The sequence below is a fragment of the Brassica napus genome, chromosome A9 (assembly GCF_020379485.1).
Source record: "Brassica napus cultivar Da-Ae chromosome A9, Da-Ae, whole genome shotgun sequence".
Classification (NCBI taxonomy): Eukaryota; Viridiplantae; Streptophyta; class Magnoliopsida; order Brassicales; family Brassicaceae; genus Brassica; species Brassica napus.
Window position 1 is genome coordinate 28379540 of NC_063442.1, and position 15215 is coordinate 28394754.

The 15215-nt window shown below is 32.8% G+C and overlaps 2 protein-coding genes across 3 annotated transcripts; one reads left to right on the forward strand and one right to left on the reverse strand.

The window, feature by feature from the left end:
• Positions 1 to 6540: 6540 nt before the first annotated feature.
• On the forward strand, positions 6541 to 9500 carry LOC106421967 (sodium/calcium exchanger NCL). 2 transcript variants are annotated; one of them, XM_013862806.3, is made up of 8 exons: positions 6541 to 7144; positions 7237 to 7418; positions 7487 to 7532; positions 7616 to 7794; positions 7875 to 8014; positions 8317 to 8572; positions 8655 to 8945; positions 9070 to 9500. In XM_013862806.3, exons 1-8 carry the CDS (start codon positions 6754 to 6756, stop codon positions 9337 to 9339), a joined length of 1755 nt encoding a protein of 584 aa, XP_013718260.1. In that variant the 5' UTR covers positions 6541 to 6753; the 3' UTR covers positions 9340 to 9500. The 2 variants fall into 2 exon arrangements, with proteins under 2 accessions (XP_013718260.1, XP_013718259.1); XM_013862805.3 differs by having other exon boundaries at positions 6543 to 7144; positions 7613 to 7794.
• Positions 9501 to 9742: 242 nt separating this feature from the next.
• LOC106422015 (protein SPEAR4-like) lies at positions 9743 to 13288 on the reverse strand. The gene is made up of 5 exons (XM_048740100.1): positions 10823 to 13288; positions 10605 to 10727; positions 10469 to 10548; positions 10231 to 10378; positions 9743 to 10153 (listed from the first exon to the last, which is right to left on the reverse strand). The coding sequence occupies exons 1-5, from the start codon at positions 11180 to 11182 to the stop codon at positions 9953 to 9955; spliced, it is 912 nt and encodes a 303-aa protein (XP_048596057.1). The 5' UTR covers positions 11183 to 13288; the 3' UTR covers positions 9743 to 9952.
• Positions 13289 to 15215: the final 1927 nt, after the last annotated feature.

Here is a 15215-nt window from a genome sequence, read left to right on the forward strand (position 1 = left end):
CACAAAAGTTTACAACTTTTTGTTCTAAAAAGTATATCATTAAGAAACGGAGGGAGTAGTCAAGATGCTTTGAAACAAGAATTTTACTAACTTCAGCTTCTTCTGAACAAAGAGGTGCTCCAGGCACCAAGTTTCTTAAATACATGAACACTCATATCCTACCTGCCAAAGTAATTTTATTGCCATAATCTCTATATTCTCTTTTTATTCATACAAAATTTCTGCGTGTCTATCTTCTTCCTTCTTTTGGTAAAATCTCTTTTACTACTCCAGAATGCTTTTTTTATACTGACAAAATGCTTTTTTTTTTAATTATCTGCCTGAGCAGAGGAAGCTTGATTTGGTCAGAGCCTTGGCTGAGATTTCGCCACACACAACCGCTCAGGTAGCACGTCAGATGCTTCCCGAAATAGTTCAACTCCTAAAGGTACTTTTATCTCATGATGGCTTCACATATTTTATATGGGATATATAATATATTTAATTGTTAGTGTTGTCATTTCTCTGATGTATATTCTACCCCGGGCTCATATTTTGAATATTAACACTACTTGCCTAGTTAACTTTTCTGTTATCTTATGAAGATTGACACGCTCGCTTAACTTTTAGAAATGCATGCCTGCCAGGAAGACTGTGGAAGAGATGAACTTCACATATGTGGAGTGCCTGTTGTATATTCTTAGCTGCTGGCCAAGTCTCTTTTTCTTTCTTCTTTTACTTATGCGTTTCCGTTTGAACATATACGCTCCGAATGCAACAAACAGCCATCGGATAGACTCGGGGAGGACGTCTCAGAGTCTTACAAGGAATTCACTGAGAGGTATGTTTTCTTCTTGTAAGAATCAGTATGTGATTAGTTATTTAGGATTTACATTTATAATATAATCGGACGTTGCAGATTGGCTAGCGTTGAGGATCTAACCAAGGCAACAATGAAGAAACTAATTCAGGGAACGTCTGAGCACAACAAAGCCATGTCGGCTGCCAAGACAGACAAGGAGAAGTCAAGCGTGGTAACTTCTCAGTCCTGTCTTTTCCTGTTCCGTCTCAATCTCTCTTTCGGGGTTTATTGTAACTAAATTTGCTATCAGAAAACGAAGAAGCAAAATGCAACAACTGGACTTAGGACTTGCAATAACATATTGGCAATGACAAAGGTGAAAACAGAGCCAAATCTCTGTAACCTTTAAAGTCTGATCATAAATTAAGAAGTGTTAAGCAAACCTAACCGTCCTTATATGATTACAGGTATTGCATGCAAAAGCGCCTTCGTTTATAGGGGACAAGAGTGTTAGTCTTTCTTGGAAAGAAGCCACCAAGACGTTAGCCTCTACAACAACTGGGTAGAAGCCTATTTTTACCAAATTCACAATCATCTTTTGGTCTTAGATTTAGTCATATTTTTAGTCAATATGCAGGTCTCTTTTCTTGTTTTTCCTATGTGGAAAATCTTATCTTTTGTATGTTTTATTTGGCTAACAACGACAGAGTAAAACGGCCTGCAACTGGAGCGGGTAATAAGTAATAACGTGGGCGCAAAGAAGGGACGTGTGCCGAGTCATCAGGTTGTTAAGAAAGCATTTGAAGGAATCTCATACGGTGGTGGTAGAGGCAGTCAAAGAGGACATGGCCGAGGACAGGGAAGACGCGGTGGTGGTGGTGGCCGTAGCCGGGGAAGAGGCTACTGGGGTAATTTTCTTTCAGTGGATAAATACCCTATGACACCCTCCCTTGAGTATTTCTGTCTCTGTTTTGTCTATACTTATTTTGGCTTTTTAGAGGCGCCTCAGTCCTCTGACACTAGACGAACGAATTAACCTTCTTTGGCTTTTACTTTTCATGAGAAAGCAGGGTCCAATCAGAACCAAAAGAGGTCGTTTTTTGAACATCCCTTAAACTATTTTTTAGGTAAAATGTTTTCTTTGCCATTATAACAAGTTGAGATCGTTCTCTGTGTTTGTTTTGGTTGTAACTCTTTCATGTCTCGTCTCAGCACTCTTTGAGATGATCACATGGATCATTCTTTCATTCCTAGATTTACAACTTACCTACTTGATAGAACTTCCCACTTATTTCACAATGACACTGATCATCGATGTATCATATATACTTCTTAGATTAGATATAGTTGAACCAATCATAAATAAGTCTATACAGTTTGATTGGCACCTTATACCTAATTAAAGTAAAAGTTCTTAGAAATGTGAAACTATATATATTTTGAAACAATAAAATTATCTCTAAAACAGTAAAACTACATATATTGTGAAACGTAGAAAGTATTATCTTTTATTTAAATAAAACCTCAACTAAATTTAAAGACTTCTCTTTAAAATTGAAAGATACACAAGTATCAAAACTATGCATAAAATAACAAAAACTAATGTAAGACATAAAATTTACAAAATAATACTATATAAAAATATATGCAAAATATAAGTAAAATATAACAAAAATAATCAAAATTGTTTATGATGTCTTGTATCTCTCTTTAATTGTTTTTGCAAATGGAAGACAAATCCTGTTCGATTCTGAAACTTTCGAGAGGATGAAACAGGACTGGGTCCTGCGACCAACCCAGTCCCCGAGAAGGAGATGTTGCGGACTAAAGAGGTGGACGCTAGGAGTCGTGAGTAATGTGATACTCATGACGGTTCTAGCGAAGACGCTTCCATAGCACCAGAAACTATCATAGCATCAGGACCCATACATCAACGCCTTGAGAAAGGCGTTGATGTTTTCCAACGCGCATCGCTATAAGTACTTTATTAATTTGTTTGTTTTTGATTCAGATTTGAGTCTATGCTAAAAACAATAAAATTATCTCTAAAACAGTAAAACTACATATATTGTGAAACATAGAGAGTATTATTATTTTTTACATAATTCTCAACTAAATTTAAATATTTATCATTAAATATAAAAGTTACACAAGTATGATAAATAAGTATATGCATAAAATAACAAAAGCTAATGTAAGACATAAAATTTGCAAAACAAGTATACTATATATATATATATATGAAAAATATAAGCAAAATATAATTAAAATAATTAAAATGATCTTTGATGTCCTCTTAATATTGTGGGGTTCATATATTTTTTTATGCAAATATATCCAACAATGTTTATATATATCATTCCAGATATATAAAGCCAGCAAAAAAAAAAAATCAAAGATAAAAATTCAAATCTAAAACAAAAGAGACAAAGTAATCAATATAAATAATTATGTTTCAAAATGTTAATATCACATCAAATATATTTATAACATTTTAAAAATATTTTTATTGTAAAACATGACATCAAAAAAAAAAAAAAACATAAGATATGCCATTCTCTTCCAAAGTCTTACTAACATTTTCATTTTTAATGGTTTCTTGTTTCTTCCTGGCCTTGCAGACAAACTTTTTCTGATATTAGATTCTACTCTGTTTTAGTTACTTGAATCTTTGTTAAGATAATGTTTGAATCTAGCAATCAAATCTTCATTTTTTAAACATGAGGTTGTTCAAGTTCAACTATCAAATTTACCTTGATGTTCTGGTAAATGAACTGAATAGTTCTTCTTAGTAGGGAAACACCTTATTTCAAACTGAAGTTTTTTCGTCGTATTTTCTTTTACGAATTACATATTTTATTGCGAAGTGAAGATAAATTCAAAAAAATATATAAACTTTTGAAGTTATGCTTAAATTTATATTTACCATAGCAGTCGCCAGTCGACTGTTTAAACAACTAGTATGACATCATTGTTCAAAGCGACAACATTTAGCTAAAATTAAATTTCGTTATTCTTGGGAGTTGAACCCGGTTAATGTATGTCACACAAAAACACCTTAACCAATTAAACAAAGAACCGTATTGTATAAAAAAAGGTAAACACTAAATCATATTCCCTCCATATTTAAAATATATGATGGTTAAGAAATTTTTTGATGTTTTAAAATAGCTCTTATTTTTATACATTTAATATAACTCTTAATTTTATCAAAAAATCTTTGTAACCAGATATTTTGTGGTCTATTTTGTAACTGACTAAATAATTTTTAATTTAGATTTTAACTTACTTTTTAGATAAGATAAAAATTATTTAATAATTGTGAACTGATCTAAAACACCAAGTATTTTGAAACATAAGAAGTATATAATAAAACACCTATTTTCTTTAAAATTTGATAAATAGTAAATAATATGATAATTATTATATATTTTATAAATAGTAATTATCTTATCTGTGTCATATAAAATCAGCGGCGGAGCCATTTTGGGTTGACGGGTGTCAGTTGACCCCTATGAAAATCTATAAAAAAAATTAGGTTTAGGCTTGTTTTTGGTGTTGTTCTTGTGGTGAGATGGTCAAAATTTCTTCCTATGAGAAATATTACAAGACGATTCTATAGTCGGCAATTCTACATGGCTTATGAGGATTTACGCATGACTGCATCATCCTGAACCGTCCTATGAGATCCATGCCTTGACGGTACTCTTTGCGCCATGCCGAAGATATCCTATATGCTTTTCTCCATAAATCTGCATAATTCGACTTTGCTGGGATTCGAAACCCAGACCTCATGGTGTAAAAACATTAATGAACCCTTAGTTAAACCGCTGGACTAAGGGGCTTCCACTGGACTAGTCAAAATTTCTTCCTTTGACCCCATATCTTGAGTTCAAGACCCATGCACGACTCTTTTCGTCTAATAAAATTTTTTGACCCCTATAAAATCTATATCTAGCTCCCCACTGGTAACAAGCACCTCTCTTTGAGGAGCCGGTGCCGGTCACACTCTAATGCGACAAAGTTAGATCCCGGTAATGCCAAATTTATAGTAAGAGAAGACCATTTGGTTTATATAATCCTAGCTAGATTCCTCGTACTTAAATAGTTCTGAATCCTACTTTGCAACTTGATGTCACACAGATTTCTTTCAGTGGCACGTCTGGTCCTGCACCACTTCTCTCTTTCTAGCCTATATCGTTGGCATGGACTCCTTGTCTAAGAAGAACCCGATATTGACAATTATCTCGGATAATTTTGACAAGCAACAAGTGTTACTCACTCTTGAACCGGCCATGATTAAGATGACTTTAACCAAATATGTTTGTCTGCACCTTACGAATTCATTGCATGTGCAGATATTCTCATCTGCTATGCTTTCCAAATTTCCATGTCTTCTCCTTGGGATCTTTGTTGATAGTGTATGAGTTTAACCAAGTAGAGTATGTATGAGTGGAAAAAGAGGACTCACAATGTACTTCCAGAAAGACAGAGTTGAGGAAGCAAAAAATACCAACAAGATGATTTTATCAAAACTTATGATGCAAAACGACAAGTCGAATTGAAAAAAAAAAATCAATTTGGTCTGCTTTTAAACCAGCCAATACTATTCTAGGCTAGTATGTGCCACCTCAGCACCCAAAGCTAAGTGAACCGAAATCAGATCCGGTTATGTAGCAATTAACCAGATTGAGAATGTTCATGTATGAAATTCAAAATAAAAAAGTTAGTTCGTGGTGCTTTTGGCTCGATCCAATAGTTCATGTATGGAGCAATAGAGATGTCAAGTTCATAGTGAAATATGCCGTTTTCCCTCTGACCAAGCTATCATTTAACTAAAACGTGGCAAGTCTTATATATGCATTTTTTGATAAGGTGTAAGTAGCCGTTAAGTTGGTGAGACATTACGGTATAATAAAGGGATTAAACCTAGCAAGATGAGTTTTGACTTTTGTTTTACAGTTTATGCGAAGATAAATCGAAAGTAAATGGTATGATGAAAAGAAATGAGCATCACAGAATAAGAATTTGGAAGAAGTAGAACATATATAGTGGAAACAAAGGTATTTATTCCTTCTTTGCCATTATCCCATTCTTTAAGTTCCACCTCCTTTCATTTACAATACAGCAAAAACAAAAGAATAACGATTTTAAAATTAGTAACAACGACATTTGTCCTCCACTTTGTGAACCAAGATTATTTTGAATATATTCTTTTCTTTTTTTCATTATTGTTAGCGACTAGAAACAAACAACAAACTATATCGTTGATTCCCGTAAGTTGCTAATCGCTAACTTTTCATCAGGTTGATTCACATGTTGAGCTGAGGAAATAAGAAGTTAGTTCAACCGAACTTAAAAGTAAAAGTCATGAACAAATTTTTATATACCAAACTTGGCAGTGGTCTGTGTTTGCACTAGCATTTAAGGCTGTGAAAATGAGATTTGCTGATTGATGATTCACACGTTAAAAAGAAAGAAGAAGTTACTTCAACAGAACTTAAAAAGTCAGTGGTCATACGAGTAAATCTTTATAATAATCATCCGCTAATAATAGTAAGAGTGGTACCATTCACGTTCTTTATAATTCAGACTCGATAATTAATTAAGTCAATTTCTTAATATTCTTTTTCAATGACCCGGGGTATCAGGATCGAAGCCTAACTAATCCTTAGATGAACAACATCAACGATTAGTCCGGTCCCAATTTTTCTTAATGAGGTTTAAGATATATTTTCATCTAATTGAACAGCAATAACTTAGTTTGCAATAAAACTAAACTCAGGATTCTGAGAGGTTTACGTCTTGTCCCAATCAATCCTTACCACTACTGCATGGTTAATATTTATCTCAACTAAACACTCTAGAAAGATCACGTTCCATCACTTAGTTTCTGTGTGTATATATGCGCGTATGAAGAGAAGGATCCGACCAAACTGCGCACTAAAAAACTCTGTTTCAAGCTTACTTCCATGGCACGTCTTTCTCTGTTTCTGTCTTTTCTCTTTATAACAGCTTTGATCTCTTCCGTAAACGGTCGTGTTTTAAATTCTTTGTCTGCGGATAAATCAATCTTGCTCTCCGATGGATCTCAAGAAGGATCCAGCTATGAAATTCTAACTCTCGATCCGCCAAATCGCCTTTCCAAGAATGCTTGTGTTCATGTCTACGGGTTTCTGCCATGTGCAGACAATGTTGCCGGATACGTCTTCCAAGTTTTCTCCTTTGGTTGTCTATTGATCATCGGCGAAAACTTCTTGTCTGAAGGAAGGACTAAGCTCTTTGTCATCTTCGAGGTCGGTTTCTACGGCGGAATTGTGTTCCCTCTCCTTACAATGTTCACAAGAATAGCTCTTATTCTCTGTAAGAAGAAGTCATTTTCTTCTTTAGCTTTTATTATTATTATTTTTGACTATGATGTAAGATTAAGCCTTTGTTTTGGGGTTTGATCTCAGCGAGTGGACTAACGGGAAGCCGTGAGATTGCAAACTCAATGGTGGATAATAACGTTGGAGTTACTGTGGCATACACTGTCTTTGCTTTGACTATGCAGTGGGGATCTTGTGTTGTCTTTGGTTTGTCTGGTTTGGGATCAGATCAGTCCATAAGAAAAGGAGAAGTCCAGAGAATCTCTTCTGTAAGATCTTCTTCTTCTTACTTTGAGTCTATAGCTTCATAATATGACTTTTAAGACGTTCCATACAGGACACAACGATGCCAAGACGACAACTGATAATGAAGATCGTTGCTGGTATGTTTTAAATCTCCTGATTCTTTCTTTTCTTCAGGAAATTCTAATTTGGGGACTATGTTTTGCGGTTTTGTATGCAGAAGCTGGCGTAAAAGCAGATCCCAAGAACAAGAAAGCGGCAGGGATCATGCTCCTGACTTTATTGCCTTTCGTCATGGTCACACTTTCAGAGATATTTGATTCCAAATCTTGGAAAGATCGTATAGTTTTGATCACTCTAATAATCTCTGGTTCTGCAACTGTTGTCTACTTTCTTTATTCGGTATATGCAAAACTCCAAGATCCATATGTTTTATAAATGATCTTAGTATAAATGCCAAATCTAACACGCTTTTGCCGTAGTATTTTGATACAGCAGACCAACAGAAGAGCTTAGATCGCGCAAGGTTTGAGCTCATGTCAGAAGTACATAAGCATTTGCAGAATTTTTCACCCCAAAGCTTTATTAAAAATGGACAACTAAGTAAAGAGAGCTTGCACAGGTTTTTATTCCAGCTTTTAATTCCAGTATCAGGGTTTCAGTGGGACATGAGTAATATAAGCATCTTGTTTCTTTAAAGAGTGTGTGAATATAACCTCCCACATCAAGAACTTTAGCTAGACATGAATAATATATAAGAGACTTGGGCTACTGCACTTACCGCCATTTGATTTTAAGTTAGAAGCCCAAAAGAAACTCAACATTTCTAGCTTCACATTAAGTTATGACCTTATATTATGCATAAGGACTATTTGTTAATTGGTTTTGAGATGGAAACTTACTTAGTCACTGGTTGTTCTGCAGATTGTTTGAAAAGATAGATGTAAACAAAGATGGAAAGATCCAAGTGTCAGAGCTTAAGGATCTGACTGTGGAGTTTGGGATGCTAGGACGAATGAAGTGTGACATACATGAGCTTGCTACAACATTGCTTGCTGATTTCGATAGCGATAGTGATGGTGAGATAGATGAGATTGAATTCGAGAAAGGGATCTCAAGATGGCTCAAACAGTACAAGTTTAGTTTCGATAGCACCGAGTGTCAAAGAGATAACCGAGCTGTAAGTACATTACACTTTTCCCATTTCATATTTAAGCTGCTTGATCAGATTAAGAAAATGGAAGAAGTGTTACTGTCATCAGGAGGATAGAGTTTTGAAGATGGAACAACCAAAGGAAAGTCTTGTAGCTAAGTTGCTCTCCCAGAGAACCATGAGAGCTACAATTGAAGTTATTGTAGGGATTTTAATTGTCCTATTTCTTGCAACGCCTTTCATGGCGAACATCGAGCTTTTGTCTAAATCAGCTGGAGTTCCTTCCTTCTATGTTGTCTTTGTAGTGATCCCTTTGGCAAGAAACCTAAGAAACGCTTTGTCTGCTCACTTCTGTCGCAAGAAAGACAAGGCTAGAGTTACATCAGATACATTCTCTGAGGTTAGTTTCATTCAAACTCCATTTATTATTAACTAGTAAATGTGTAACGCCTACGGTCAATGGCGATTGGCTTTTCAATATACACAACCGTATATAAAATGAGTCATGTGGTTTGTTCTTGTAGATATACAAGGATGTTACGATGAACAATCTGCTGGGAATTTCGATTATATTAGCGATTGTATACACAAGAGGATTGACTTGGGATTACTCTACTGAAGTTCTGATTATTGTGATAGTTGGCCTCATAATAGGCGTACCGGCCTATGTTAGATCAACTTATCCGTTTTGGATATGTGTCTTGGCATTTGCTCTCTACTTCTTTTCACTTGTCCTCGTCTATCTTCATTTTAATTCTCGAGACAAGAACGGAACGCTCACCTCTAACATATAGTCACTGAATGTTTCCAAGTTTTTTCTCTCTCTGAAGATTTTGTGCTTTTCTTCCCTTTAAATTCACAGTAAGTATTTTTAAAGTTCCGTCTGCGTTGTATGTTAACGAGCTCTATGGTGTTAAAACATTTCGACATAGAATAATGTTTCAGACTTTGTTGATATGAATATCTATCAACGTTTGCGGAAATTTAGCAAATGATTCACTTTAATCCTTGTCACCAAGGGAACACTCCAATAACTGAAGAAGGCCAACTTTGTTCTCTGGGTTTAATATTTGATTGGGACAAGAAACACTCCAATAAATTCCTAAATGCTTCAAAGTTTCAAATAATTAATTGAACATCGATTGCTTTTCATGCAAGTAAGGTTTCTGAATACAAATCGATTGCTTTTCATGCTTAGTCCTGTGAAACTCTGTTTAGCCAAAAATGAAATTAAGGTAGTGTAGATTCTTTCACTTGCATTATGTTTGTCTATTATGGGAAAAAAAGAAGCAAATATAAAGCCAAATATTTGGCAGATCTTTGTTTTAATGTCCCAAAAACAACAAACTGATGTAAAGATTCGAAGTTTCAAAAAAAAAAATATAGATTGCTTAAAAGACCAACTGCTTACAACTTAAGGCGAAGATCAATGCCATGATCAGTGACTGTGTCATATTTCTCGGTTCTCAAGCTAATAGATAGATCTTGGTCGTCATTTCTCTGCTCATTCGCCGGCAGGAAACTGTAGAACGGTTTTCTGTTTGAGGAAGCATTTACAACGCCTCTTTGTGGCATGCTTTCACGATTAAACCCGTCCTTCTGTTCATACTAAAAAGAAAAGGAGGATGAGAATGAAGCTGAAAGTCAACCAAACTGATAAAAACATTTAGAATAAACTACATTACATGCATGAAGCGCGGGAAATCGAGTGAAGAATTTGGTATAATTGGTGGTGAAGGAGAATCAATGGTGATTGGATTTCTAAATGTGGTTCCTGAATCTTGAAAATGATTTCTCAATCTTTGGTCAAGGGGCTTGATTTGTTTACCATTTCTGAAAAAAAAATAAAAAAATGTCAAAATTAAGGTAACACTTGAACTTTCCTAAGCATATGATACGTATAGCTTAAACCAAAAAACAGACCTTGATATGGTTACCGTCGGTCCCACGTCACATCTCGTAGGCTCTGACATAACTTGCCATGGCCTTTTTACCGCCACGATCTGTTCAATAATATTCAGAAGAAATTATTAAAAATTGAAATCAAATTGCACCGTACCGCAATTAAAATTAATAAAATTGCCTTTTGGCTGTCAGAAAATTGAGAGACATTGTCATGGCAAGATGGTTGATTTGAAGGGGGCTCTATAAACTGATAAAACCCTGGATTCGGTATATTCATCTGTAAACACACACACAAAAATAAATAAATCACTAACAAAAATAATAAATCGATTTATTTTTAAAAATTTTGAATATATATTTTTGAATATTTACCGGTGGGAGATAGTGAAGACACGAATCGTGATTCCTTTGGAAAACTGGAGCCGGAGGGATCAGATCACTAGGGAAAGATCCGGCTGTAAAATAAGACGGGAACGGGTAAACCGGACCGGCTCTCATGGTGGTGGTCGTATGAATCACAGACGGAGGTTTTTCCGGCTGAGGAGGAGGAGGAGGAGGAAGTGGTGCGGAGGAAGAGATGTGTTGTTCTTCAAGACGGATCTTCTCGAGTTCGGCGACACCAGGACCTCTTCGAGGAACTCTTCTTTTTCCATTGTTATTACTCTTCTGTTTTTTGGGACACGAACCTGAGTAATCATCTCCATAGTTTCCAATGCTCGTCTTGCTACACATTTTTATTTCTTTCTAGGTTTAAGTGTATCATATATTAAACAGAGAGACATGATTGATAACAACTTATATAAGAAACGGAAGACAAAAGTGGTGGAGAAAAAAATGTGGCAAAAGGAGAAAGAAATAAAAAATCATTAAAAGTAGGAGAGATTAAAGGGAAGTAAATCTGAGATGAAATCGGCTCTTGTTTCGTAGTGAGAAAAGTTCTAGGGATTTAAGGAATTTTCAAACTCCATGTTTTTAGCTTTCTTAAGATCTCTCTCGCTCTTGTTATCAACACCTGGAGAGAGAGATAGTTCATGAATCCATATTTACTTCCGTGAATTTCTCTTGGAATTAGTTGTTTGTGTATACTTTCTTTAGTGCGTTGTGTTCATGGGACGAAACCTTACACATGAAACAAAACATATAAATCAATGTAATTTGAATAATTGTTGTAATTGTTTCATTTTGAAGAAAGGAGTTTGGATTTGCATGATAAGATCACATCTTGGCTAAATTCTATGAGTCCAAATGACAACATACAAAACAAATACGGTACGATCCAAATAGTAATAAAATATATAAGTATATAAATATATGTAAAATTTTTTGTTAATATTAATTACGGTACGGTGCAATTTACAAACATTGAAAGACTAAATTTAGTAACATAAATGTATCCTTTTTCTGAATTAAAACTATGTTTTAGATCATATGCAGACAATAAGAAATCGGATAAACTTACACGGTATAGTAATTTTATATTTATGTACACGATGTACGATGTACATAATGTGTATATCATTCATCGTGTATATAAACATAAAAATTACCAAATTAGGTAGTATAAGCTAATTAATTAGAATTTGTATTTGTGTTCTTTTTTTTTGAATTTTAGATTGATGAGTATATAAACATTTCTTGTACATTTTCTATATATATCTGAAAAAAATGGTTTTAAATTTTAATTTCAGACATGATATCGGGTTGTTGTAAACTACAGACGCCAATGCACTTAAATTTTATGAATTTTTTTATCAAAATTTTTATGAATTTAATGTGAATAAATCAAAGGTCAATCTATTAAAAGGGTAGACGAAATGGGGTTATCCGATCATTTTAATTTTGTATGGGTTTATTGCAATTTCGTAAGTGGATAAAAAGACTTCCTACTTTTGAAGCTGTCGATCATCAGAAAACATTTTTATAAATTTAAATTTGGGGATTTGCTTAACATATTTAAATATTACATGTTGGTTATTCTCCGGGAAGCTGACGATCATCAGAAATCGTTTTAATAAATTGGAATTTTGGGGGATTTTCTCAATATATTTGCATTTGGGTTTAGACTTTAGATACCACTTGAGCTAGTTTCCATAAGTTTCTAGTCATTTAATTCTTTTATTTCTGTTGGAATCTATCTTATTAAAACTGAAGTACAAAATGAGATTGTTTGGAAACATGTATATGAGTTTAAAAAATAAGAGTGTTTGGTAACATGGATTGTAGTCTTTTAAAAAAATATTACTTTTGTTTGGAAATAAAGATAGTAGTATTAAGCAAAAAAGTAATGGGCTTATGTTATTAAGAAAAATTAAAAGTCCATCATATTATAAGAAACTATATATTTGAGTCAGTTTTAAAATGTGTCAAATCATTTAAACTTTTTTTTCAAAACTAACCATAAAACAAAATTAAAACTTTATATACATATTTCAAATTAAAATAATAATTCAAAATTGATTTATATCATAAATTAATTGAAAAATATATATATATATATATATTCAAAAATAAATTTTTACTAAACAATTTTTCAATAACCATTACTTTTGTTTGAAAACAAGGATAGTATTATTAAGCAAAAAAATAATGGGCTTATGTTATTAAGAAAAATTGAAAGTCCATCATATTATAAGAAACTATCTATTTAAGCCAGTTTTAAAATGAGTCAATCTAATTGCCTAAAACTTTTTTTTATAAACTAACCATAAAACAAAATTTAAACTTTATATACATATTTCAAATCAAAATAATAATTCAAAATTGATTTATATCATAAATTGATTGAAAAATATACATATATTCAAAAATAGATTTTTACCAAACTATTTTTCAATAACCATTATAAAAAATGTTGTCAACATATATATAAGAAAAATACAATACAAAGTCCAATTTGAAATACCAACTCAAATTATGGTTTTTATATTTCATATTAAGTTTTAAAAATATAATATATGTAATTATTTATATGATGGTACATATAAATATGATTAATTATATGATGACAATATACGATACATAATAATGACTAGGGATGGGCTTTCGGTTACCCATACGAGTTTGGTTCTGATCGATTTGCGTTTCGGATTTCTGGGGTCAAAGATTTCAGTCCTATTAGGATGTTTCTAAATTTTGGTTTGAGTGTGATTCAGACCTTTGCGGGTTTGGTTCGAGTTTGGATCCATTTAAATTATTTTTAAAGTTTTAAATCATTATATATTTTTAATTTCTAAAAATCTATAAATAAAATAATATATTTCCTATAAATTTAAATAACATATGTCAGAATACCTAAGCTTAACATATCAATTGGCTTGATTTAAAATTTTTGGATACAAAATCAATAATTATTTTAAGTATTTTTGGTGATTTGAGTATACCTTAACTATTTCAGATATTTACTTTTGACTATCTATATATATTTTTAAGTATTTAAACCAATTTAAAAGTATCATTCTTGATGTTTTATATACGTTAAATCTAAATATAATTAATATATATAAGTATATAAATATATTTTTAGATAAATTCGGGTATACGAATACTTCGGTTCGGATTAGATTTGGATCTCTAAATAACAAAACTTTGAATAATTTGAATATTTAATCAATTTATGTTCGGGTTAGGTACTATATTTTCGGATCGGTATCGGTTATGTTCCTCGGATTCATTTTTCCAAATCCTAATAATTACATGAAAAACAAATATCAACATATTTTTCACAATATACATCCGCGCAGGCGCACAGATTAAATATTAACATATTTTCAAAATATTTTGCTATCAATTTTGGTTCGGGTTTGGTATTACACTTTCAGATCAAGATCGGTTTCGTTCTTCAGATTTTGATTTTTTTCAAGCACTAATATTAACATAAAAAATAAGTAGCAAAATATTTTTGAAAAATACACCCGCGCGGGTGCGCGGGTCAAAATCTAGTTGTTATTGAGGTGGCAACTTCTTCTTGCAACAGCCAACATGTTATATATCTCATATAATGATTGAAAAATATAGTTTCCTCAGTTAGATGTATCATTCGTTAATAGATCACCATTGTTTTGGCATGGTCTCGTATGTACAATTATGATTCAGCTACTTGAAACTTTATTTTGCTGATTATTGGAAAGTTATATGTGGTTTTTTGTCCAGGTTGTCTTGTTTTGTTTGTGTAATAGTAATACGAGTTAATATTAATAATAATATATATTTCCTCCGTTTTTTAATATAAGTCGTTTTACAGCTATGCACGTAGATTAAGAAAACCATTAATTTCTTATATTTTCTAAACAAAAACATCATTAATTATTTACCTAAACACAATTCAACCAATAGAAAAATAGAAGATATATTACTATTGGTCATACAACATTAATTATTAATAAATTTTACATAGAAAACCAAAAACGACATATAATTTGGAACAAAAAAAGTTTCTCTAAAACGACTTATAATAAAAAACAGAGGGAGTATTAAATATTCTCATCCAGAAATAAATTTATTATTAAACCAGGCTGTGTTGGTTTCAGTGGTAAAAGAATTCGGTCTGGAACTTGCACTATCTGGGTTTGATTCGTTTTGACTATCTAGTTGTGCCTTAATTAGAATAAAATGTACCCAGATGAAAAGTCTCATGAGATTATTTTTTTAGTCTAAAAAACTTTTAGAATCTCACGGTTATTAAAAAGTAGATTTATTGAATTACCATTTGTTGCATGTATCATAATTTGACTATTGGTAACCAACTTGTTGACCACGGGTACACGTG